The following is a 25,919-nucleotide window of genomic DNA, read 5'->3' as shown; positions in this document are numbered from 1 at the left end:
TACATGTGTGCTGTCATAACAATATAAAAACCGCCCGCCATTATAGGGTAAGTGTTGTTTTGGTAGAGCACCACGCCCCCCTCTGTAACCCCAGGCTGTAAGGGGAAACAGACACAGAGCTCCGTGGCTTGTTGATACTGCATCATCTACAGTTGTACATGCAGAAATTCAACCTTCACACCCCCAAAGCATTCATTTCTACACAGACATCTTTATTGCTACAATGTTGTAATTACACTTGGACTTTAATGAGAATATTTTGTTTTGAGCGTGGCCACTGCACTTGTTAAATGCCATTTAGATGGTTGGGTGGGAGAGGGAGATAAATAGTCTTATTTTCTCGATTGCGTCCTTTAATATGGTGCATGGTGTTGTGAAAGTATTTTCCCCTTTCCTGATTTCTCATTTCTTTTTTGCACATTTGTTTCGGTTCATCACACACATTTGCTATTACACAAAGTTAACCTGAGTAAATACAAAAACAGATTTTTAAATGATGGTTTAATGTATTAAAGGAGAATAGCTTTCTAAATCTACCCGGCCCCGTGTGAAAAAGTAACTGCCTCTCCTTGTTAAATCATAATTAAAAGCAGGCTCGATCACTTCCAGAGCTTTGAAAACAAGAAATCACTTAAATGATGGTGATGGTCTGGAGCTGCTTTGTTGCTTCAGGACCTGGGTGACATCCCATAATTGATCGGTGATAAGCTCATTCAGTTGTAAAGAAAATCAGTTTAAGAATCTTTGGAATGACCTTAAACAGGTCGTTCATGGTAAAAATAAAAAAACAAAAACAAAACAAAAAACCCCTCCATTGTGGCTGAATTAAAAAAAAGAAAAATTCTGCAAAGAGTGAGCCAAAATTTCCCCACAGCGATGTAAAACACTCATTGCTGGTTATTGTAAATACTTGATCGCAGTTCTTGCTGCGGCAGGTGACATAACCCGTTATTAAGTTCACAAGGCATTATTTTCTTCCACAGGTAGGTTTGGAGAGTTGTTAGCTTTTTGGGCATTTTTTTGTGTTTGATTGTTTTTTTTTAATTTATTTTTTTTTATTGTTGTTGGTTTCCTCTAATCAGTGAAATTATTATAAAACTTAATTTTGTATTTTCTCAGGTTATCATTGTCTAACATTTAAAATTTGTTTAATGATCTCAAACATAAGTTTGACAAATATGCAAAAAACACCAAGAAGTCAGTAAGGATGCAAATACTTATTATCAGCGTCCTTTTGTCACACCAAAGCATCGTGCCAAAACCCATGCATATGCACATTTGTGCTTGCCAATGTGTGGACATGTATTCACTTGTTAAATGTTTAGACACTAGAAAGGGTGGGCACATGTGATTGCATGATGTCACCCTTTTCCAGTTGGGTAGTTTAAGAGATCATGACATACTCTGAACAGTCACCGCAAACAATTAGGGTACCAGAAGGAAACGTGTTGTTGGCCTGTAGCCCTAAACACTTTGAGACACGCAGTCTTGTAAACAGGCTGCGCTGAGTGCAACTTTAATATGTTCATGTAAATATGTGGCTGGTGGCAGCGTTTTATTTAAAACGCATAGATGTGGCTTTAACGATTACCCACAAAACATCACATGATTTGCTTTGCAGATAATGTGTCATTTTCACCCCAAACTCTGTAATGAATATTTTCCATTAGGCAGTTATACCACTTAAAGTCACTTAGTGCAGCTTATGATTTTCATTTCTGGACCTGACTGGCTAAATATAGATGCAGCCTTTAGTAGTGATAACTAAAACCGCTCCTGCAACAGTTTCACTGAGGTGCTCTTCAGTAAAGCACTGAACCTCTAATTGCTTTAGTGAGTTGCTCAATGGCCAGCAGTAGGAGACTGTAATTATATTAAGTCGAAGATGAGGAAGTGTGTGAATGTGAATGTGGAGCTCAAAATGTACATTAATTCTAAACAAAATGAGAAAATTGACAAGATTGCTGTTCTGCGGAAGGACATGTATTTGAGGCAAATTTATGCTCTGACCTTCCTGCAAGGAAAGAATCTTTCCTACAGGGATCCAAAGAGTATCACATCATCATGGTAATATTATTAGTGGCAAAAGCAAGTGCCAGGGAGCTGTGACTGCCAGTTACATTTGATGCTGAAATAGGATACATGAGTCAGACAAAGTGCAGTGAGCAGTAGACCAAGAAAAGGGAATTTTTAAGCTGTAGGTATAATTGGGAAGTCGAGCTAGTTGCAAATCAAGTTTGACCTTGTGTAAAGTATTTATGCAGCCTTCTGAGCTGTTGTTATATTTACACACAGTTTGATATTGCAAATGCAGTTTGTCGAATACATTTAGCCATAATCAGAGGTTCTCAGACCAAGTTCCAGTGAAAGCATTCCAGTATACAAAGAAAATGTTGCACAAAAATGAGGTCAATACCAATTTTTATTTTTAAAAACCTCCAAACAGCAGACGTAGCTCTCCTCTTCAGATGTGCTTCCAGTCTCCTCTCTTCATTCTCAGTCTCTCTGCTCAGTTCCAAGACCTACTATAGAGGGTTACTTTCATTAATTGTTGTGTCACATAATTAATACCACAAGCAACGAGGATAAGAAGTTGAAAGGCTTCATCTTTCCAGCACTTTATGCCAGGAGGTATTTGCAGCCAAACAAACTGTACATTAAGAAGCCTTTGAGAAGCTATAGTAGGTATATTAGCTGGTACTTGTATGTTATTTAATCATCGAGTACATTGCCCGCCACTAACTGAATTGAAATTCTTGTTCTGCACTGCTATATCACAGGATGACATGAACTGTTGATAAATGAAGTTTACTGTAGTGCTGCACAAAATGTTACCACCGGCCATGATTTGTCAGCGAGCCTCTCTCAAGTAGCAGTAGCTGATGTTTTACCTTGGTTTTATTGGGCTTATAACCAGACAGGCTTTGCTTGCTGCTTATCTCAGATCATGTAGTTGCTGTTTACTTGTTTTTTTTTTGTTTTTTTTTTTACCAGCTAGAGTCTCCAAACTTGCCTTTGTTAATACTAACCATTGTTAACGGAAAAAGCAAAAGTGCTGTTCTCTTTCTATTGATTGAATAATTGAAGCTTCATTTAGTGGGAGCTTTAGACCATCAATGCTTACAGTCAACAAATTTGAGAGCAGATTCTGTAGATATTAATTCGTCATTACCTTTTGCAATTTTATAGTGATATTAAAAGCATAATTCCTGTCTGTTTCCATTTTTAATATGCAGAAGCAAGAATATTATCAAGTCCTTAAGTGTAGCTGTTTGTGCAAAAGCCTAATATTATGCCCATTCAGACACTTGTGCTGCATAATGCAGAGATTAAAATTCATGTAACCAGTTCTGTTTTTGGCAAGTGTTACGGTTGTTTTGTGTTGTAGCTTTGACTTCTCTGCATTTCTATCTACTGTTAAAAGCCCATAATTAGTTTATTGTGTGGATGTAAATTTACCATGCTTAAAGAACCACCAAATATGTCTGGAGCTGCACATCTGAATTACACTGAGGAGAAAATGAAGCTTAACTACCATCATCGCCCAATTAAGTTTCTCTTGGCTATTTTTTTTTTTAATTTGTATTTTTTCCTCTGAAAAAAATGGCAAGATCCTTAGCACAGCGTGTGCATTGCCAATACAATGACAAACACTGTATGAGTCCTATTGCTAAATCATTTTGGTTGGTGAAGCATGGATTTGCCACACCAGCAGGGGTGGACTGACCATCTGGAGTAGCAGGATTTTCCTGAGAGACGAGTGTACCTGCAGCCCTGCAGTGATTTTTTTTCTTTAATGTTTTTTGATCATGCTTAGATTTAACAGCTAGTTTCACACATATCATGTATTTTTTCTATTAAAATCGCCTTCATTTTAACATGTACTGCAACCGTATTTACAGTTGCAGTACATGTATATACTGATGGGAAACTGATAAAATGCTGAGCTCCCTGTTACAGTGTTTTGCATTTTGATTTTTTTTCTCCTTAAAATATGAACACATGCTTGGCCTTGGGCAAGTTTTTTTCTTCTTCCCATTATGCTCAGCATCTCACAGAGAGCATGTTTACTGCTGAAAATGTGAGCTTGCAAGTATCCAGCACATTTTCACATGAAAATTCTGCTCAAACTGTGTTGTTCACAGTGGAGAGCTCAGTGTGTCTAATCTTTGAAGGCCTCAGATTCTTCCAGAAAAAACAAGATTTGCATGGTCTTGTTAATTACCACCCCCATCCCCCCCCAACAAAGAAAAAAGCACAATGAACAGATGAAGAAGAAGCCCATCCCTCTAAGTTACCGGCTGGTAGATATGTAGACATTCCAGGCTTTAGATAGTGACACCAATGGTAGCGTATCCTTGGGCAATGGCCACTCGTTGCCTAGGTAAGCCTCTAATGTATTTACTACCATGTCATATGTCAATCAGCAGTATCCTGCAGTCTCACTGGTAGTTTCTGTTGAGAAAAGTTTTATATCTAGAATGATCTTCTTTTTTTCTTTTTCTTTTTTCCCCTCCCATATGTTGTTGAAGTCATTGACTTCTTAGGGTTGCCAGGTTGCTGCCGATAGTTTCTTGTGTGGACGCAGCCTCACTGTTACACTGATATCCAATCCCAGAATCACCAGTTAACCTAACAAGCATGTCTTTGGACTCTGAAAGGAAGCTGGGGTATCCTTAGGGAGCCCACACAGGCACAGGGAGACGAGCCGACAAATGAGCAAAAAACATGCATGCGTGGAAAGTCTGCAGCTGGGTGGAACCTTCTTGCTGTGAAGTGACATTACTTACCACTGGACCACTGTGACACCTTTCCCAAGTAAATAGAACCTCAAATGAAACTTTGGCCTGTATTCGAAAATGATTTTGCCACAAGAGAAACCTTGGCTAGAGGATAAGCCTGGTATCATAATGGCAGTATAAAGCAGACCTTTAACATAATAAGCCACCTATCACTAATGGTGATATGACTGTTTAAAATTTACCCAAAATGCACTTTTTATCATGTGAATTAGCAGCTAGCGGGTAAATATGGGCATTAAGCTGGTGCACTTTTGATGTTGAAACTATAAATTATGCTTTGTTATTGCTACTTAATTTTTAATGGCAGACAATTGGAGGGATCTGGGGTTCCCTTTGAAATGTAACAACTTTAAAATGTCAGAATGCACATTTTTTATATTTTCTGATAATTTTTATTTTGGCGTAATTTTTCTTGATAAGAAGAAATGAGATATAGATGAGTGGTTGCGTCGTTGAAGTTTACTAACTGCCGGCCTCTGGCTCTCTGTCTTTCAAAGTTTTATCTCTCCTGTGATCATCCAAACCGTGAAAACTACCTGCTGTGTTTCCCTTCCTAACTGGCTGCTGCTAGAAAATCAGAAAACGGAATGAAGAGGGGGAAGAAAACATGCTTCAGTCACATGGATACCGTTCATTTCAAATTCATTCAGATCTCTAGTTTTGTGCTGTTTTGCCCTGGAAATATGAACTTAGCTTTAGAACTTGTGACCATCGAAGCCTTGACATCTTTTCTCGGATCGTGTCATCAGTTAAAACCCTGGTTTCACCCTGTTATTTTCTTTATTTCACGGGAAAGCCCCTTCTCTCGAGGTGAGAGAAATCAACATGCTTCACTGTATATTTTCAGTTCACATCAGCCACCTGGACTAATTTACTGCCATTTCCTCTAAAGTTAAGGCTTATGAATGTTACTGCTCTGGCATGGCCTTACATGTTTTTATAAATCTGGCAACAGATCTGAGTGAGCGCTCCTTTGTAGGCTGTTTCCTGTGGAGCTAAATTGTCGTTTTGAGACGTGCTGTTTTTTTCCACTAGGCAGCTTACACTGTCTAGTAATTTAGCAGCATTTCTTTTGCATAGGGAACGTTGACATCCTTGGCATTCCACTATTCACCACAAGCTATGAGGAGCACGATCACCTGCGTCTTAAGTAGTAAAAGCAAAACAGTCTGCTGAAGTGTATTTAAGTACTATGATGGAAAAATGTATCAATGTACATCTAATTCTCCTAATGCTCCTATAAGCCTTTTTACTTTGAAAGCTTTTTTTCTCCTTTGATCCCACAAACAGGGAGTGCAACCACACTGTGTTCACTTTCCCACTCCCTACATCCACAGAAGAGTGAACAGTCTGAAAACACGGCTTCCTTTCAAAGATGGATCCGACTGAGTTCAAAGGGGGGAAAAAAGTTCTCTGGGAAGGAAAAGAAGGAATGGACAAAATAACACTATGGAAAACACAAAGGATTTTTTTTTCATGAGGAAATTAAAAAATATAAAGCAAATCAAGGAATACAAAAATATATAAAACGAGGGTTATTTGAAGATGGGTAAGGGTTTTTAGCTCAGCTGGAGGGGAGACGTGCAGATTTAAAGAATAAATGTCTGTTTGCCGGGGTGCCTCACACTTAAACACACCTTTCCGAAAGCTTTCCAACAATCCAGCTGAAAAGGTGTGTGCATGTGATACTGACATTTGAAAACTGATGCTCTCATCCGCAGCGATTTGCACTGAGCGTTGCATTAGAGCGCACTCCAATTCCTCAATGTGCTACACTTGCTCAACACTTGGATGGAGACGTGCAGGAAAAGGAAAAGAAAATAAGCTGAAAAGCAAAGAGAGGATTTTAGGACTTTTAAAATTAAATGGGAACATATTAATGATAGTAGAGGGTTACGTTTTTTGGGGATGAGGTGTGTCTTGATGAAACTGTGCTGTTTTGAGTGAAGTTGCAGAGCGGCTGCTGCATTCTCAAAGGGAAGGTCATTGCAGGGCTTAGATAAAAGTATGGGTTTGGCGATGGGATGATTTTTTTTTCCTTTCGCAGTAGGGAAAAAACATTTGTAGAGGAAAGATCAACAAAATTAAAAGTCAAGAGTGATAGCAGAGGTGAAGGGCTTGGCAAGAGAACAGGTGAGCTGTTAGAGAAGCAAATCGGAGCGAGCAAAGTGCACTCAAACATCTGTGTACATGCTTGCGTGGGGGTACATCTGAGATCTTATGCTAATGTGCTTTCACCATCGAGACATGAAACGTTGCTCACTGCTTCCACAGATCACTCCACCAAGGACAAGGCGAAGGAGAGGGAGCGAGAGGAGAGGGAGAAGAAGAAGGTCAAAGAGCGAGAGAAAGAAAAGGAGAAGAAGAAGCACAAAGTGATGAATGAGATCAAGAGGGAGAATGGAGAAGTCAAGCAGCCGATTAAAGGTTGGTGGAAACTTGCACACATGCATACTAAGTGACTTTTATAGAGATGAATTAAATGATTCTTTCTATTATTAGAGAAAGTTGCACATTAAAATGGATCAGCGTTTAATTTGCTGCTGCTGGCAGAAAATATAACTACTAAAATAAAAGTAAACTACAACTACAAACGTAAGTGTGTTGTGTGCAATAAATGAAACAAAAACCATGCAAATAAAACACATCACACATGTTGCAGTAGCATAGCATTGAGTCATAAATACTGTTTTTTCCATATACAAATGGAGCTCAGATCTGCTGCTAAGGTAACCAAACATGACCCACTTCCACAGTGCGCTGTACAGTAAATCATCATTATGTTTCCAATGTACAAGCTGCATACACAACTGCTCAGCATCCCAGTGGGTGTTAGGGTAAAAACAGAAAAAGAATTCTACCAGTGTGCTAGAAAAGGTCCAGTTTAGCACTTTAGCTGTCATGGCTGAACTCTTCAAGTGTGACCAGAGTTACAACCTTTTATTTTCACTGAGAACTTGATCCCTGGTGTTAGGTTGACCTTTGCACTTTGCTGCTCCTCACATGTAGAGTTGGTGCCTATGGTTTATTTAGCCCTTATGGTTTATTGAATTAAGGCAGCAGTGGTTGTAATAGGAGAAGCTGAGAGTCTTCACAGTCTGTCATCCCCTCCTGTTCCCATTTCTTGCTCCCTTTGTCTCTGCTAGTTCATCGTCTTTTATAATCTTTGTAGCTTTATTGGTGTTTATTTCTGCCTGCTCTTGTTCTCAGGTTGGTTTAAATAAGTATTTCTGATGGGATTCTTTAATGTTTGACCATTAGAGTACATGTTTTACAGTAGCTCTGTTTATGTGCAGTCTTATTTTTGTGTTTTTAAAAGTCCAAACAGAATAAAAATGCTCCAAATATTGTTCCATATAAAGGTCCTGACTGTAATTTCAGTTTGAAAATCCTCTTTTTTTTAATGTCATTGATCAGGGTTAAATGAGCCTTTGAGGGGAAGGCTGTGTGTAAACACAAGTCCTCATGTAGTTTTGCATACATTTTCCTGTTAACTACCCATTTGATAAACAAAAATGTATATCAAGTTTGATTAAACTTTATTAAATATTGAAAAAAATGTTGGTTCTTTGGTGGAAGGCCAAAATCACTTTGTTGTTGTTTTTTTTAAATATGCAATTACCTGACTGTGTTCATGCTACTTTTAATGCTTTTCCACGTTCCCAAAGCCAGCAGCTTACATGCTGTATTGACCTTATTTTATATTGAATTAAAAAAAAAAATACAAACACCAAAGAAATAAGAGCAGCACATTAATGGTAGCTTCTGTGTTGAGCAGCAGATGGTCTGAAGATGATCATCTTCAGGGAGATGGTCATAAAGGATTAGATGGTGATCACGAAGGCGAGTGTATGACCTATTCGTTACTATACGCATGTCACACAGTTGTTTGATTAGATGCATCAGCACAGCTAAATACCAGATTATATTAAATCCCATCTCCTGTAAACATATTTTGATGTGTATATATAGCGCTTTGAGTGTCTAGAAAAGCGCTATATAAATGTAATCTATTATCATTATTATATATAGCCAATATAAATTTCAGTTTGGGATAGGCAGCCAATGAAAAGAAAGATGGCTTAAAGGGGGAAGAAAGGGAGCCAAAATGGTTAGTTTCTGACAGTAGATGAACTGATTGGTCTCACACAGGCCTGGTATAAGATCAAAGCAAAAATTATAAGCAGCTCAAGCAAAACTTGAGTGTGATTGGCCCTCTTCAAAATCCGTTTTCTTGTCCCAGAAATAGAAAACTTAAAGTGGTTGTCTTTTTATATTATAGTTAATTAAAACAATTGACAAAACCCCCAACTCATTTTAATATGATTAATAGTTGCAACCCTAAATATGTTTAGCTTTGTTACTCTCTCATGTAATTGCCTTTCTGTGCTTGTTTCTGTTGTCAGGCATGGTTTTAACTTCCTGTTTATTAGAGTGTGACTGATGGGTGATTATCTAGATCAAACTTTTAAATATTCTTGTCACAGATCTTCTTAGAATGATGAGAAAAATATATTTTTGCCCTTAAACACATTTCTTTTGTTGTTCAGTTTTGTATACGTTAAGATGGCGGTTTTCTTTGAACACTTGTCTGCATCCATTATTGATGCAACCCTGCTGGTGATGAAGTCAGGCTCACCTGTGTGCGTGTGCGTGCACACCTTATCAATGCGGTGCAGCGGCGACTTTCATTGTTAACCTTTTGACAGTAGTGAATTATTTGCAGAGCGCTGTGATCATAATCTCCACCTAACTGTGCGCGAGTAATCTGAGTTCAGCCGTTTATCAACAGGGATGTTTTGCTTTTTAAGATCCACCCCATCCCACTCTTTTTTTTTTTTTTTTTTAATAAAGAGTGACACAGGCTCATACGCACAAACCACTTATTGACACGTGTGAATGCCAATTTTACTTCAATTGATTTGATTTGCTGGAGAGCTCTGGGGGAGTTTGTTATGGTATGTCACGACCCCGCTGTGACATTTCAAGGAGTTAGCTGTGCTTTGGGCAGATAGTGTGACCAGTGGCTGCAGATGGAAATTACAGACGGATAAATTGGTGCACTATTTCAATCTTCCCATTTTCTGTCAAAAGGCCACACTTCCTAGTAATGCTGGTTCATTCCCTCATTATGAGGGTAGAGTTAAGAAAAGACTGGACTGAGAGCAAGAGGCATGTGTTAATCCTGCAGCCGTCCTGTGAGAGAGTCCGCTATTTAATCACTTGTTTAAGGGACGCACTGAAACCTGCGATTAGATTTTTGAGGCGGGGCAGGGGGGGCTCTCCCCACCAGAGAGAAGGTTTTCTGTAATAGTGAGTGTGGCATTTAATCAGAGGGTATTACAGTGACAGAGAGACCGGGAGTGAAAGTTAGAAATTTAATCAGTGAGAGAGTGTTAAGTTTACAATTGAAAAGGACGACCAGGAGAGAGAGGGGCAGCCAGTGGAAACGTGTATAGGAAATCAATAAGCAGCAAATGACCATTCTGACAGTAAGTCTGCTTTACTGCCAGTGAGGCTGTTTGATAGTGGGTCTGTGTGTGTGTTTATTTGAGTGGGAATTTATCTGACCATAAACTGATCATGACCATCCAGCCAAATGGTCCAACTATGCATTTGTTTGTGTATAAACAAAAGGGAAGTTGCAGTTTTTGCCCAGGAAAAGTCATCAGCAGAGTGAACATGTATGTGCAATATTAAGTTACAATTTTAATTTTTTTAGAGCAGCTGCCAATGGCTGAGCAAGTAGACCTATTATAACGGATAATTAAAACTGGTTGTTAGCAGATCAAATTAAGTCTAATGATTTAGTTCATTGGTTATTTTAGGAAAATGTATTTTACCCTAGATATAATGTGATTTTCTACAGTAATGAATGCAACAAGCCTGACTGATACAAGATTTTTTTTTTTATGTTTGGCACGTAATAATAAGCCTGTCACATTTACTTCACAATCACCTGATCATAATAATTTCAGCTGACTAATTGTACCTCTTTAAACACAGCTGGATGAAATGACATCACTATTTTCATGTTGTTTTTCACCAGTTTTGCCCTCTTCTATTAATGGCACTTCAAGGTGATCAAGTTAAACTATTGCGCCGGCTGCACTGCAATAAGCAGCTGTTGAGAATTAACAGCATGGATTTAGCTGTTAAGCCAAAACATCACCAGTGGGAGCATGTTGGTTTTAAGCCAAATAGAAAGAAGGAGCACAATAACTTGTTCTTTGTAAAATTTGCAGAAATAGGCGGCTGACTTGGTAACATAGACTGTTGTGTAGAGTAGATGTTTATGGCATAAATTCACCTGCTTCCAACTTTCTGGGTTGAAGGTCGAACAACACTTGTAGTTTGAAGAACAACTTTATTACTTTACCAATGTGTTTGACCTGTAGCCTTCATCAGGGTACACATAAAATGAACAAAAGACAGTTAGGCCATCAACTGTTTGTACCATCAAGTAAACATTATACAGTTGAAACAGTTTTTTATTGGTTTCTGATAGAAGTGTAGATCCTTGTTCCCCTTTACAGATCACAAATAGAAATGCTGTGAACTGTATTCCTTTAACAAGGTATTTGTTGCTCTTCCTGTTAAAAGGGAGTTTTTTCCTTCCCATTATTGCCAAGTGTTTACTCCAATGTGATTGTTGGGCTTTTTTCTTTGGAAAATTTGTAGGCTCTTTCCTTGCTATACAGAGGACCTTGAGGCAACTGTTGTAAAATAAAACAGTATTGAATTGAGTTTTATAATCCAGAGAAGATTTAAAACCAGACAAAACATGTTTTCAAGTGGCAACATGTTGCAGCAACTCCATTTGTCTATTATGATTTTCATTTTTTTAAGGCCTTATTTTATTTATTTATTTATTTAAATCAAGTATATATTATAATTTTTCAGAAAAATAGGTTATATTCATTAATAGACACTTTCAGCGTTGGTACGATAAACAATGAAGCACACTGAATGTGCTTCAAAGCAGGCTATATTCCAGATAAAAGACTGAAAGGTACAAAATCACCACCTAATGACCAATCAGTTGTCTGGAAAATAATAGGCTATTTCCTGGATGATCTCTGGGACCTTTTGACCGTGGACGTTTTTGTGTCTCACTAAAGAGCATTAATATAGTTTTGCTTTTTTTCTTACTATTGGCTGTAAGCAATTTTAAAATGGTTTCATATTACTGTAACCTTGTATACAGTGTTATGACATGATCATAACTGTCACATTCTCCGGCGTATTAAAGATAGACCCAGTGAAACTGGTAAACTTACATAGCTGGCATAGCACTTTAAGTCTTGTTGACTAAAGCTTTTAGAGTGCACACATTCAGACAGAGCTTTGTAGTACTACACTTACTGTACAGTGCTTTTTCTATCAATCACACTGCTGTTTAGGTAATAGCAGCTTTGCTGCCTTCAGCAATCACTTCACACTTGTTTTAATGTTATAGGTAAAATATTCCGCTGTGCTGCCGGTTGGCCTCTCCATGTTTGTGATTGGTCACACGCTGCCAACACCGCCTCGTTCATGTGTAGCTAGATTGGGAAACCCTGGGTTCAGTTATCCAGTTGATAACCGCCTTTGTGTGACTGCTTAGCCTGACATCGGGGTAAGTGAAGCCAGATCACAGAAAGAGATCCTGGGTATGTTGAACTTGCTTCATCTGTGATTTGATGGAGGTTGAAGGAATAAACGTCTGTTTGGGTGTACAGGGAATTGGGGGAGGGTGACTATGGGTTAAAGCGCTTTTGGATTAGTAGCTCAGCTATTGTACTGCAAATACCCCCACCCCCACTGTGCTTTCTTCTGTCTCCCTCCTTTCTTGTGTGGCATTGAACTTGTGTGGGGTACACACTAGACTAAAGCTGTGTATTTGTGCATGTGTGTTAGTGAGGTGAGGGCAGCAGCACCACTGTCATCATGACTGAAGTGCACGTATATATTTACTGTAAATGCATACGTGTCCATGTGTTTACACAATAACTGTGGAATCAGAAACTAGAAAGCAACATGTATCCAAATTGTCATGCTTTGACACACACACACACACACACACACACACACACACACACACATAGACAAACAGATACAGTAGCACTTTGCATAAATTTGCATGTTCCATGTTGTCCTGCCTGAGGCGTTGAAGAGATGGACTGCCATGTACGGTATTATGTCTTTGCAAATATGCCACTGGAGAGTGTGCTTCCTGGCTTAGTCATATCTGCTTTTCTCAAGGGATTTAGTTTCAATGTTTTTCACTTTATTTTATGCATACACCTCAGGAGATATGCCAACTGGGGGAAAACTTGCAGTGAGTCATCTGCTTAAAACAGTTAGTACTCATTATTCTCAGTTGTTTTGTTTGTAGGGCATTAAATGTGTACCTGAATGTGTTTATTATTAGACACTTTAAAATCAATAATAACAAAAATCTGAGTAAAGCTTTTAATTTTACTGTCTTTCTTTTTTTAACCTGTTTTCAGAAGCTCACTCCTTCTAGCCTCCATTTTTCCACCCCTTCACTTTATTTTACTTGCATTTTCAGAGCTGCAGTTATTGCAAGAAGACTGATTTCACTTATTTAGTGACATAAGAGACACACGGCACTCAAAGCTTGGATAGGAAAACTATAGGAGGACTCTGCAATGGCGCAGATGGCAATAGAAGTATAACTTCAGGAGAAAGGGGTTTTGGGGCAAAGTCAGCCAAGTTTTGATGTGGGTTTTATCACGTTTGACTGATAACTCGCGCATTTATTTCTCAGTGACCACTGAAATTAAAGTTAATTCAGATGATGCATCAATAAACGTGCCTCCTGGCATTTTAAGATTGCTGCTAACTTGCAAGACTTGCTTCTAGAAGGACTTTGGAGAAATCTATTCTCACAGCAGGGAGCTGAGAGAGTTTGTTGATCCACTGTGCATCAAATAACACATGATGGATTCTAACAAATCTGTCATGAAAGCCTCTTCAGAGCTGGGTTTCTTCTTATTTTGTGGTATTGCACAAAAATCCTTCAATAGTGCCTTTCTCCCCTCTCTCTCTCTCTCTCTTTCTGTTGCTCTGTCCAGATGACAAAGAGAAAGCCAAGATCAACTCAGAGGAGCTGCAAATCAAAAAAGTGAAGAAGAAAAAGAAGAAGAAACACAAAGAAGGGGAGAAGCACAAGCATGTGAAGATGTACCACCGGTCCTGCCAAACCATCTGTGCTGGCCTGCTTCTCCTCCCTCCCTCCTCCACGTCCCCCACCTCGTCTTCCTCCCCCTCTGAAATAAAACACGACTCCTCCCTATCTTTATTTAAGTCCCCTCTACCTGTTTATCCTCCACCTAACAACAAAAGCTCCCATCTCCCGCCCTCCTCTCCTTCGAAATCTCACCTGAACTCTCTTCACAACTCACTTAACTCTCCGTTGTCGTCCACCACGTCACCTCTTTCCTCCCCAACCAAACACCAACCGCAATGCTCGTATCCCGGTATGGCGGATCTGGAGTTTGCCTCGTACATTCACATAGAAAACCAGCCTAACGGAGGCGCCTTAGTGGCTCACGCCTACACGTCGCAGCTCTCCTCTCTCTCAGTGGACCAGAGGGAAAGGTTTGCTCAGGAGTTTGTCACGTTGGTGTTCAGTGAGGACGCGTCCCAGGTGCAGCATGTGTATTGATCAGATTGATCTTTGAATGTTGAGTTCAGTGCAGTGTTGTTTGCAGCTGCAGTGTAGCACCTGCTGCTGACTATGTTTCATTAAAAACACTGTTTTTCTTTACCCTTTAAGTTATGTAGACGGGGGATGCACTGATCTGCTATTGAGATGGGTTAGGCAGGATTCAGTCAGATATTTTCATAATGTGAATGAAAAGTGAGAGCTTGAAGCTTGACCTTTTTGTGTGTTTACAGCTTTTCTCTTCTTTGATTGCAAAAGTTTTTTTACTTGACTACAAACTGAACTTTGTCAAGGGATTTCACATGACAGAAAAGCTGTTATTTCACTAATAAATAGCAGTTCAGTTAATATATAGTCTTGGATTTATTAATTTATGTATTTATTTTTTCGTGAGTTTGTAGTTTAGACTTGTTGCCTAAAACCGTCACAGATGCTCAGAGACCAGTCAGTTATCTCCTGACAGCCACTGGTTGCTAGGGAAAAATCTGTTATCCTTGATACCACTTTTCAGTCATTTAGTGGTTGTTATAGGGGGTTGCCAACTACTCCCATATCTTTAACCATAAAAGAATAAATTGCAATCTTTTCCTATAGTGACGACTCAACATTATTAATTTCATAATGGTATCAGATCAGTACTGTGGGTATTTGTAGCATATCTGTGATCAAATGAATTGGATTGGTGCATCCCTCATTTATACTTAAACTCTTAGACTAGTAATTTAAAATCCTTTTCCTAAACCATCATCTTGATCTAAATTAAAACTGCTGACTGTTTTGCAGGCTGCTCGTTATGTCATGGGAATCGTCCACGGAGAAGCCAAGTACCTGCCGGACTTTTTGGACTACTTCTCAACCAAGTTTCCGTCGGCTCCGGTGAAAATGGAAATAATTGGAAAGAAAGACATAGAAACCACGACTATGGCTAATTTCTACTCTCAGGTCAGTCGAACACAGGCACATAAAGGGGAAGAGTGGTGTCATAGATGTGGTGCTGTATGTGTGCTGTGGCTTGGATATTATTGGAACTGATACAGACAGTTCTGCAACCATGCTGACTAGTTGCTTTTCTGATTTACACCGTTTTTGCTGCTGCTTGTGCAGTTTTGAAGCAGTTTCCCCAGAGAGCAAAAAACAAATGTCAAGCTTTCAATCATGAAAAATAAAAGCTCAAAAGCATCAAATGGAAAAGGCCACATGCTTCCATGTTACTGTCTGTCGTTTGCATCAGTCTGGGTGTTACAACCGTCTATGAAGACAGGAAATAAGGGATATGTAGTATACACTTAGAAGGTTGTGTGATGCAGGGTAAATTGAGGATGCAATGTGAAGGCCAGGATAGATGATGTCATGCTAGAACTGTCCATGCAACAGTTGCAAGAAGAGGTGGAGGCCTTTTGTCATGTTGTATATGCAAATGTATAAACATACACACACTTTTGTTTCTGGCTTAAATGCATTATGTTGCTTTCTGTGGTGCGATGCATGAAAAACAGTTGTTTTTAACAAATGGCGTTTGACCTGAGAAGCTACAGCTCTGTGTTTCCTCTACACTTCAGTGCTTTGCTTTTCTTAATCGGAGTTAATCTTGAAGTGACTTTTGTATAAATATTGTTTTCCTCAAGGTTTGCATAAAACATTTTCTTAGCAGTAATAGCAATTTTTCTGTCACTGTAGAAGTAAATACAAGGGCTGTTTATGAAGGCTCAACCTTTTTTGTTTCACGAGTGCGAGTAAAATTCAATAAGAATTGTAGGAATTATTTTTAGTATAATGTCTTTAACAGATATACGGTAGTGTGTGAAGTTTTACACTTAAAAGTTAAGCGAGATGGCTTTCAGAAGTAATGTCGTGTGCAGTTCAGTCGGAATTATTCATTAGTTCACTTTATACCAACTTCAGGAAACTGAAATGGACCAAGTTGGTGTTACAGTCCTCAAATGCAGCAGTTTTTTGTTGTTGTTGTTGTTGTTGTTGGGGTTTTTTATACAGGTACCTCTATTGATCTAAAGATTTGAAGACAGGAATTAGAGAAGTTATGATACCAGAAATTTCTGAACCAACTTAGACTCTGAAAACTGAAAAAAAAAGGAAATTATTAAATTATTTTTGGAAAAAAAACAAAACAAAAAAAACCCTGAAGAAAAACAAAACAAAACACAGATCCAAAGCATTTTACTGTTATATCACATCCACAGCAGGGAAAAAAGAACATATTCTTTTTTGTCTCTTGATTTTTTTTCTTTGCTGTAAAAAGGCTGATGGGGTATTGTTGTCACCCTGCTAGGGCACCTAAGTTCAGTTAGTAAGGATGTCAACTAAAATCTCGGGAGATCAAAACTTAGAGATTTATAATCTTGTGAATACAATAATTCAAGAAGGAAATCACCTGGGATTTTTAAATTGAAAACTGAAATGAAAACTTGACTGTGATAACTCAAGAACAAGCTAATGGAAGATTTTGAAAGTGATACCATCGGTGTGTCTACTAGGTTGACAGATAGCACTTGTGGTGTGCAGTATGTTCAGGCCTTTGGGTGTTGCTGAGCTGACCGGTGCAGTGTTTTGTTTTTTTGTTTTTTTAAGAGTGCACCATATTGTTGATTTGGCAGCTGCTCAAGTTTGGGGTTTTTTTCCCCCCGCAACTCAATGATGGGCTCCTTCTGACATGAATGCAAGTTCAACACTTGGAATCAGCTCCAGAGCTTTTATGCATTCAGCTTATGATAACAAGGGAACAGGAACTGGCCCTGCTTTGCCATGAAGCTTCTCTTGAAAATGGGATACTGTGTTTAAAAATGAATGTAATTCCTTAAGCTGTTAATGTGAACATTTTTGTTAAACCCCTTTAATTAAAGCTGAAAGTCTGCACTTTAATCACAGTACACCTTAATTTTTAAATAAAATATTAAGGTTGAGATGTATAAAATGGACATTTAACACTGAGTGGGCGCTGCTTTGAAAAGAATGGAACAACACTTCTCTCTTATTCAGCTTTAAATGGGGAATTATCAGACTGTCAGAGACCTGTGGTGCATGAAGCTTTTATCAGTCAGGCAGCACAGTTATAGATGCATAGTTCTCTATTAACATCCACTACCCCTCTGCACTAAAAACCTTCCTAGTGGAAACCCAGCTGTACGCATCAACTGCGCAGAGTTCCTCTTTTCTTTTCCCCTCAGATGAATATTAAATTTATTTACATTCCACTGATTTTTCCTAACTCCTTATCCACCTTGGTGTCATGGGTCGGGGGACTGGAGCCTCTCCCAGATGTCACTGGGAAAAACACACAGACACATCCAAACCTGCTGCCAGTTTAGAATCACCAGATATTAACCTATCGTGCATGTCTTTACTGTGAAAGGGAGCTGGAGTACCTGGAAAACACGTGACTCCACACAGAAAGGCCATTGCATGCCAGGTGGACTGAACCCAGAGCCTTCTTGCGACCAGGATGACGATGCTAACCATTTCACCCATTTAGAATATGGCCTACTAAGGCAACAAGTAGCTCCCAGCTCTTTTTTTATCAACAATCCCTAATGCTAGCCTAAAGATGAACGCGTCAGCGTTTGTGGATCTTGGGTGATTAGCTTTGCTAGAGCAGTTGGCAGCTGTCACAATTTGCAAAGATAACTTTTCAGGCTCAGAATTAACATTCTGAAGACATTTTCAATGCAGAGTTGACAAGTGAAATTCATTCATCTTGAGTTTAGTGTAAAGAGTAAGTTGACTGGATTTGAGGTGCTTAGAAAAGCTTGATGTATTGCATCTGTTTTTAAAAAATGCTGGCTTTAATTGTCTTTAAGTATTATGCCACTACACTTGCTGCTATTATTCCACATATTGTTTCCCAGTACCTTTAAAAAAAACAAACTATTTAAAAAAAACAAAAAACTGCCAAGTTTTCAGATATTTGTCGTCAACTTGTTCCAGTTCTCCCTGGTGGTAAATATAGAAAGTAAGGGAAGAAGGTGATGTGATGATGGGGAGGGAAATGTAATGATTAAATGAAAAGACTGGATGGCTGCTGTGAACATGAAAAAGTTGTATTGTTGTGGCTTTAACCATCTGGTCGAGTCATCTGCTTCCATCTGTTCAGAATTAAAACGGCTTTTGGCATTAAACTGATGTCTGATTTCGCAGACTTAATGACAACATTATCAACGACATCAGCGTTGTGTGCAGCACACGTTTGGACGTGGCTGTTACTCTGACGCTTCTTAATCTTGAGATATCAACGTTCAAAGCAAGTGGACATACTTGTTAGAGAGGGAAGAGACTATTAAAAGCATATAACACAAGAGGCTGCATGAAGCATAGTCTAAAATAGATGAGAAAGAGAGGATTTTATATAAGAAATGTGACAGAAATGGCAGCGAAGGGATGAGAGGGAAGAAGTCGAGTTAAAGACTCTGAGAAATGACTGCTGTCAGCCAGGTGGTGGCTTCACGGTAAAGCAGGTTGAAGACTCACCTCCATCAACAAAAAGGTGCTTTTCTTCTCAAACCACCTGACCACTTTTCGACCCACAACACTTTTGAGGACAGCGGGAAAAACTAGAACTGTTTATGTAGGTGTGTTGCTGGGATGGATTGTCTCCTCTGGGCACAGTGACAAAGCTAGACCTTTTCTTTTCAAGTTGTCCCATGTCTATAGTTCACTAATGAAAAGCTTTTTGTTGCCTCAAACCTCCTGAGTGGCTTTGTACTGAGATACCGCCTGCTCTTTTTCAATGTGAGTACAGCCAGGATTGGTTACCATACTCTTGTAAAGAGTGTGTGTGGTGTACTACAGGGGGTAGATCAGTTTGTGCGTTCTAATGCTCTCCTTCTGGCTGTTTTCTTCTTTTGTGTGGAATATTCATAATGTTTTCTCCCTGTATTTCCTTCTGTTTTTGGACAGTTTTGCCTCCACAGGAACACCTTGATCTCAGCATGACTGTGAATCAATTAAATCCAGTTGAAATGAAAGCATGAAACATCCTTAATGTGTAATTTTTGTCTAAATTTCCCTGCAAACATGTGTCCCGTGCTGTCCCTTTAAGAGTAATGTTCCTTGCAGGGCTAACGTCATTGTCCACTGGTCTTGTTAATTTTTTTTCCCCCTCCCTCCAAGCTCTCGGCAGTGACCTTGGGAAGTACACTTACAGTCCCCCCACACACACACACACACACACACACACACACACACACACACACACACACACACAGACAGACAGATGTGAGCATGCATACTGATAGTAAATACACAGGAACAAGTACACACACACACACACACACATATATATATACAGAGATTAATGTTGTATCATCCCCATTTCTCTCCCTCCCGCTGTGTTAGTCTGTCTCTCTTTTATCTCTCTCCTCCATGTTTCTGTTATCGAGCCATAAATGACTGGACCGCTGCTTTTTGTTTGGTGTGTGCAGAAAGGAGAGCAAAGCAAATTGCCGCCGCTTGCAATCTTTTCTTCTTTGTTTGTGCTCAAATTTATCTCCCACAGTATGAGACACAATCACCCATACACTTCTCCACGAAGTTACTTGCGTACCTATAGCAATTGATAATGAATAGCGTGTAAGAGAGGATGTTTGTTATGCTCACAATGTGACCGCAGGCACTGAAGTTGCTTTGCTGCTGCTCAGGCTGTGTGCCTGTATTTTGTATTCAGCACCTGTCTAAAGCCATTTTCAGTACCGGTAAGAATTATGGAAGATTACAGCTCTCCACTTTCTCAGGGCAAGTACAGTCCAACAGTCAATACGTGGTGTGCTAGGACGCTGAGGTAATTTGGTCTTTCTCCTTTTAGTCACTGAGAGCAATGATGTCGGTACGTCGTCAAAAGATTAAAACGAGGCGAAACAGCACAATGCAGCTTTTTAATATTTTATTAATCTGTGCTCATAATGTGCTTGTGTTAATGCTTTATCACTGCAGAAAAACATTCACAGCAATGCCTCATATGTAAATGAAGTAAAAGCCAGCAGGTTTATGGGTCAGAGTGGGGGGAAAAGAAGCCCAGTACTTTATAAATGTGTAAACTCATTGACTAGAATAGAAATATCCTTTATTGTCCTTCATTAGGGAAATTCAGCATCAAAGTGACAGGCAGATGGAGCTTGCAGATTCACACAAAAGTAAAGAACATATAAAATAAGAGACTGTACAGTAAGTAAGTAAGGGCAGCTTACAACTTAATGCAAACAAATACTGTATAGTTCAAAGCAAATACTGGTCAAGAGCTCAGAAATTCCGATTATACAGAGGAAGATGTTGCAACAGTTTGAAAAGATGAGACTTTGTGGTGGGGGGGTCAAAAATCCTATATCAGTGCTGAGGGTTTGTCTGAGTGGCGAGCCCAGTCTTTCAGGACAATACTACCATTTAGCTGGCTCTCTAAGACGTATTCCCCAACCCGCTGGTGAGTAGTTGCAGGAGGCTGCTGGTAGTCTCTGTTCTACCGCTATTACTCACCAGGTACTGTAGTAAAACTGAAAAGTATGACACAAACCAGAAACTGTTTGTTTTCAAAGTAAACATTGCTCCTTTTGATATGTGCTGGGAGTAGAGTCAAGGCACAACTTTTAGTTGTTTCTGGTTTATGTCACACTTTTTGAAGTTTTACTACCACTCTGCCCGTAGCTCCCAACTAGTTGGGTAATGCACATTTTTCCCATGTGACTCTCTGGACCTGCCTGGGACCCAATATTGCATAGAGGAGGTTAACAGCAGTTTGTAGGTATTTCACATTGACTACACCATCAGCTTTTTACTATATTTCAATAGCTTCTTGACTTAGCCACAGACTTCAGTAAAATGAGTCATCGTAACTGAAAAGACAGGATGACAGTGCGTTTTCTTCTCTCTATTTGCTGAAGTCCTCTGACCTCCACAGTAGGCGAAATTGAGACTGGCGTGAATAAATTAGGTGACAATTTAGTATGAAAAGTTGTGACAAATTTGCTAAACCTGCAATAAATAGGTGAAGCACGATAAGAACTGCTGTGAGTGAGAAGGATGGTAAACAAACGAGCTGAGATCATTTAGTCTCGTAAAAAACACCACAAACAAATTTTTTTGTTTGTTATTTTTGCCTATAATTTTGAGTCCAGCTGCTGTGCTTAGACTAACATAGATATTTCTCTAGGTGCTTTCTTTTTGAGAGATGTTGTGCCCCTAGGCTAAGATGGTTAATTTTTCTCATATTAAAAATAACAAACAAACAAAACAAAAAACCCCTGATTATTCAAATCTCTAAATTGAGAATCCTATAGCTACATCGAATGCCGGTTATCGGCATGTGTAGCTCATCTGATTCTAGCTAAAGCCTCATCCTGTGTAGGCACCTTGCTCCAGGCTTTTGACGCTCACTGACCTGAAGGAAACGCTGCCACGCTCAGCCTCCACAGTGTACCTAGAAGTTGGCTTAGCATCAGTGTGGTGTCGCTTTAACTTAGAAGAATTCATCAGCAATAACAAAGGAGGCGGAAAGGGACCATTACATTATTTTTAATTGAAGTGTGGATGTGCATTCATTCACGTCTCTCTCTTTGTAGCCGAGCCAAGTGGGAGATTGTTAAAGAGAAGCATGTCCAATTGTGTTTGAGGCACCAGTCAGCAGCCAGAAGCTTTGTTGTGACGCATGTATGGAAATAGACTAATAAACTTAGCACTCTGCAGTCTGGCTGGACATAATGATCAGCGAGAGAATTGGATGAGAGGGAGAAAAGAATTTAAGAGATATGCAGGGGTGAGGGAGAGGTTGGACAGATTAGTGAGATGATGGTATGACATGAACTCAGCAGGAGAAGGTCAAAGATGAGTTGATGAAGGAAAGAGAAGCTTGTTACAGAATTAACAAGTGAGGGAACCAGAGGCGGAAAGGAGAGCAGGAAGGAGAGAGGATTGATCTAATAGGCTTCCCACCAGGGATGTTAGCATTATGAAGGAAGGAGGCAGAGGAGGAGATGGAGAGGCTGACGGAGATGAGAGGGGGGAAAAAAATGGGTAAGGCGAGTAAAACACCAAGTGAAGTCAGTGTTTACAAGCACGTACGCAGAGAAGAGAAAGGAATGGAGCATCTTGAACACTGTAGCTCAGAGGAAGTCTGTCAAATTTCCTGTTTCCTTCTGTTTGCCTTCACTTGAAATAGAAAAGGTGTGTGTGTGTGTGTGTGTGTCAGTACCAGTGGGTGTTAAATTTATCCGTTCATTTGAGTCACAGGTCGCGTTTCCTAATAATCCTCTTGTGATAGTGAGAGAATATTGTCTTTGCAAACAACATGGGGGTTTAGTCAGGTGTTAAGTTACGCACGTGTAAACACACGCGCACAAAAATAGAGACTCATAAGCGCAAACACTTATAATCATGTAGAAAAAAAGAACACACACACACTACAAAAATACATGCACACACTGTGGCTAAGAAACATTGTGGAAGCCAGGAATTACTTGTAAGCCCGATGGTGTTGGAATCAACACATCCCCCTCTGTGTAACTAGGTCACTGACTCAGTGAGACTATTTAAAGTTGTCTTTATATGTCTTTATGGAGTCAGTATGTCAAGCTTTTAGCCAGTGTCATCTTATGAGGATATTAAACCGTGAACAAACAGCCACGTGGCTCGGCATGACTATGGATGATACACTGATTTATTTTTGCTAGTTTAATATAGAATTAAAAGCTGTAAACATCTGTTCATCAAGTGTTTGGACCAATTTACAAGGAATTATTAAGGTAGACATGTTGTTTCCTTTACTGAGTAAAAAACATGTTCTACATACTGAAGCTGCCAGCATTCACAGTCTTCTAAGCTACTGTTGGGGATCTGGTACCTTACATATAAAAAGGCACCTGGGAGCTGCTAAACACCCTCCCCTTCAGTCCTTTTACAATTTAGTGTTTACATCTTCATTACTTCCCCTTCACTTCCCTCCTCCCATCTTTTCAAACCTGCACTCGTCTCTCCTCATCAACACCCCTCCCTCCTTTTTTTTTTTTCTTCGACCCTTTGGAATTACGAGGATTTCTGCATTTATTAATCCTACAATGTGCTCTGATCTTCATCTGAGTCACAGTTAGATATTTTTCTCATTTTTGTCTCGCTTGCATTTCACAGCTTGTCTTCCCAAACTTTCTCTTCCTCTTCTTTACACATTTTTCTCTCCATCTGTCTCTCTTCCCCTCATCCTTTCTCTCTTGTGTATCCTCTCTCGCTCTCTCTCGGTCTCTTTCCTCCCTCTGGTCTGCCTCTCTTCCGTTCTCTCTCCCTTTATCTCTGCCTCGTTGTCAAGTGGTGACTCACTGGAGGTGTGCAGCCAAGGATTTGGCGTGCGCACAGACACACATGCATCGCGATCAGCCAAGAGTACCGCATGCAGGCCACATGCTGCACGTACTGCGCGCACATGCACACACAAAAGGCACTGCTGAGGGCCAAGGGTATGAGAGGCGGGTTAGAGACACACAGTCACACAGGCGCGATGCTCTGTCAGCCAAGTGAAAAGCAGCAAACAGCGTTGAGTCACATCACTGGAGCAGAAACATCAAAAGAAGGCACCAACACACACACAGTGTCTATTTTGACACCCAGTAATGATGCACAGCTTCTATGCGGATCTCTGCCTCCAATTCAGATTTTCGTGTGTTTCCAAATTGGCATGAATAATATTATATTTAATATAAATAATATCATCATATAACACTTGCTGTAGGAGGGAGAAAGGGACCATTATATTATTTTGCTTCCTGTCATTTGTTTATCACTTTTAGCTGTTTATGATGTCTTTGCCAGACACTAAATGCCTAATATAGTGTCTGGCAAATGGTCTGTCTTTGAGCACATAAATCCCACCCACCTGTTCTTCACACCTTCTGTTTGCAAGGGGCAACCAATCAGGGAAAAGCTGGCTTAAAGGAAATTAAATTGTTTATTTCACGTAGTGGATGAACTAATACCCAGTTTATGATGAACAAGTAGTTTTTGGAGCTTTATGCTTTTATCAGAGTGCAGTGGAGAGCAGACTGGAAAGTAGGGAGAGAGGATGACTGGGGGAAGACACGTAGCACAGGGCCTTGGATTTGAAGCATTTAGGCTTGTGGCATATGGTCACCTGCTCCACCTGTGAGCTAAACTGGCACCCATTCATGTTTGTTTTAACTATAGACTATACAGAGTTACTCTAGTAGAGTCCAGCAGGCAACTATACTAAGCTGGAAATAACCACAATTAATTCCCTCCATAAAAATTGTTAGATGATTTTAGGTGTTAAAAAAAGGTATTAAAACAAAACAAGTGGGTGAAATGCTCTTTAGTAGGACTGGTCACCAGGTAACTGTTGTATGTTAAAAAGGAACTCAGATCCTCTAGACCAGCGGTCCCCAACCTTTTTTGCACCATGGACCGGTTTATGTCTGACAAACCTGTACCAAAAATAAAAGGACTTAATAATAGCACACGGGAAACGATGCAGGGAAACAGATTTAATAATAAAAATGATTAAAAAAAAGATAAAAACTGATAAAAAAAACCCCTAAAAACCATAAATTTCACACAGGAGCCTCAACTCTCGTGCCCCAGTACCAAACGACTCATGGACCGGTACCGGTCTGTGATCCGGGGGTTGGGGAACGCTGCTCTAGCCCCTGTTACAACAGTGGGAGGTCTTTAATGAGCTTGTTGAAGGTGCTACAACTTTCCCAGATGATGATTATTGACTATTAGTTTCCATTTATCACTTTGCATGATATGTTTATTGTTAGAGTGAGAGAATGTGTTTTCTTCTGAGTTGGATTTGAGAGTGAAATGATAAACAGTGGGTGTGTATCACATTGAAAATGGTTTGTTTGAACTGCACTCCTTTGGATGAGAAATAATAAAGCTGTGATTTACAGTTTGCCAGGGAAACTTGTTTTAAAATTCGATTATCGTTATAATACCTCTGTGTCTGTGCACAACACGAAAGAGAATGTTAAATATTAGCGTTTGCATGCTTCTAGCTAAACACTGAACTGAACTCCCACTTTATGATTAATTATGCAGCAGGAATCAACCTCACTTCACCATAACACAGAGTATGTGCGTGTGTTTGTTATATTCCCGCTGCAGGTGAAGAAAACCTACAGTCATGGCACATACAGAGCTGGGGCCATGAGACAGATTAGCCTGGTGGGAGCTGTGGACGAGGAGGTCGGCAATTATTTCCCAGAATTCCTCAGCATGCTGGAAGAGTCACCTTTCCTCAAGGTGAGTCTGGGTGGGACAGCAGCGTGGCAGTAATCCTGACAAAGACAGAATGACTGAATGGAAAACGTGACAGAAGGATTCAAACAAACAGATAAGATTTGAGCTTGAACTGGATATGGAAGTGAGTCCGCAAAATGTTTGTCTCCGACCTGAACTGAATGCAGTGAAATGCCTTTTAGAAAAAAGTAGCCGACAGA

At 39.7% G+C, this 25,919-nt stretch overlaps 1 protein-coding gene across 1 annotated transcript in view; it reads left to right on the top strand.

Annotated features, from left to right (window-relative positions):
- The window catches only part of LOC147310392 (uncharacterized), a 39,724-nt gene that overhangs the window by 1,461 nt on the left and 12,344 nt on the right, over positions 1 to 25,919 (top strand). Inside the window, exons 2-5 of the mRNA XM_086268818.1 lie at positions 7,077 to 7,229; positions 13,883 to 14,457; positions 15,259 to 15,417; positions 25,585 to 25,722. Of these exons, the coding sequence (XP_086124944.1) occupies positions 7,077 to 7,229; positions 13,883 to 14,457; positions 15,259 to 15,417; positions 25,585 to 25,722 (1,025 nt within the window). The remainder of the gene's footprint in view (positions 1 to 7,076; positions 7,230 to 13,882; positions 14,458 to 15,258; positions 15,418 to 25,584; positions 25,723 to 25,919) is intronic.

The sequence above is a fragment of the Aulonocara sp. 'chitande type north' Nkhata Bay genome, linkage group LG17 (genome assembly GCF_057382095.1).
Source record: "Aulonocara sp. 'chitande type north' Nkhata Bay isolate Kocher_YH1m ecotype deep benthic linkage group LG17, A_spYH_male_GT1.1, whole genome shotgun sequence".
Taxonomy (NCBI): domain Eukaryota; kingdom Metazoa; phylum Chordata; class Actinopteri; order Cichliformes; family Cichlidae; genus Aulonocara; species Aulonocara sp. 'chitande type north' Nkhata Bay.
Note: the sequence above shows the minus strand (reverse complement) of the source record. Positions and strands in the feature narration are given on the sequence as shown.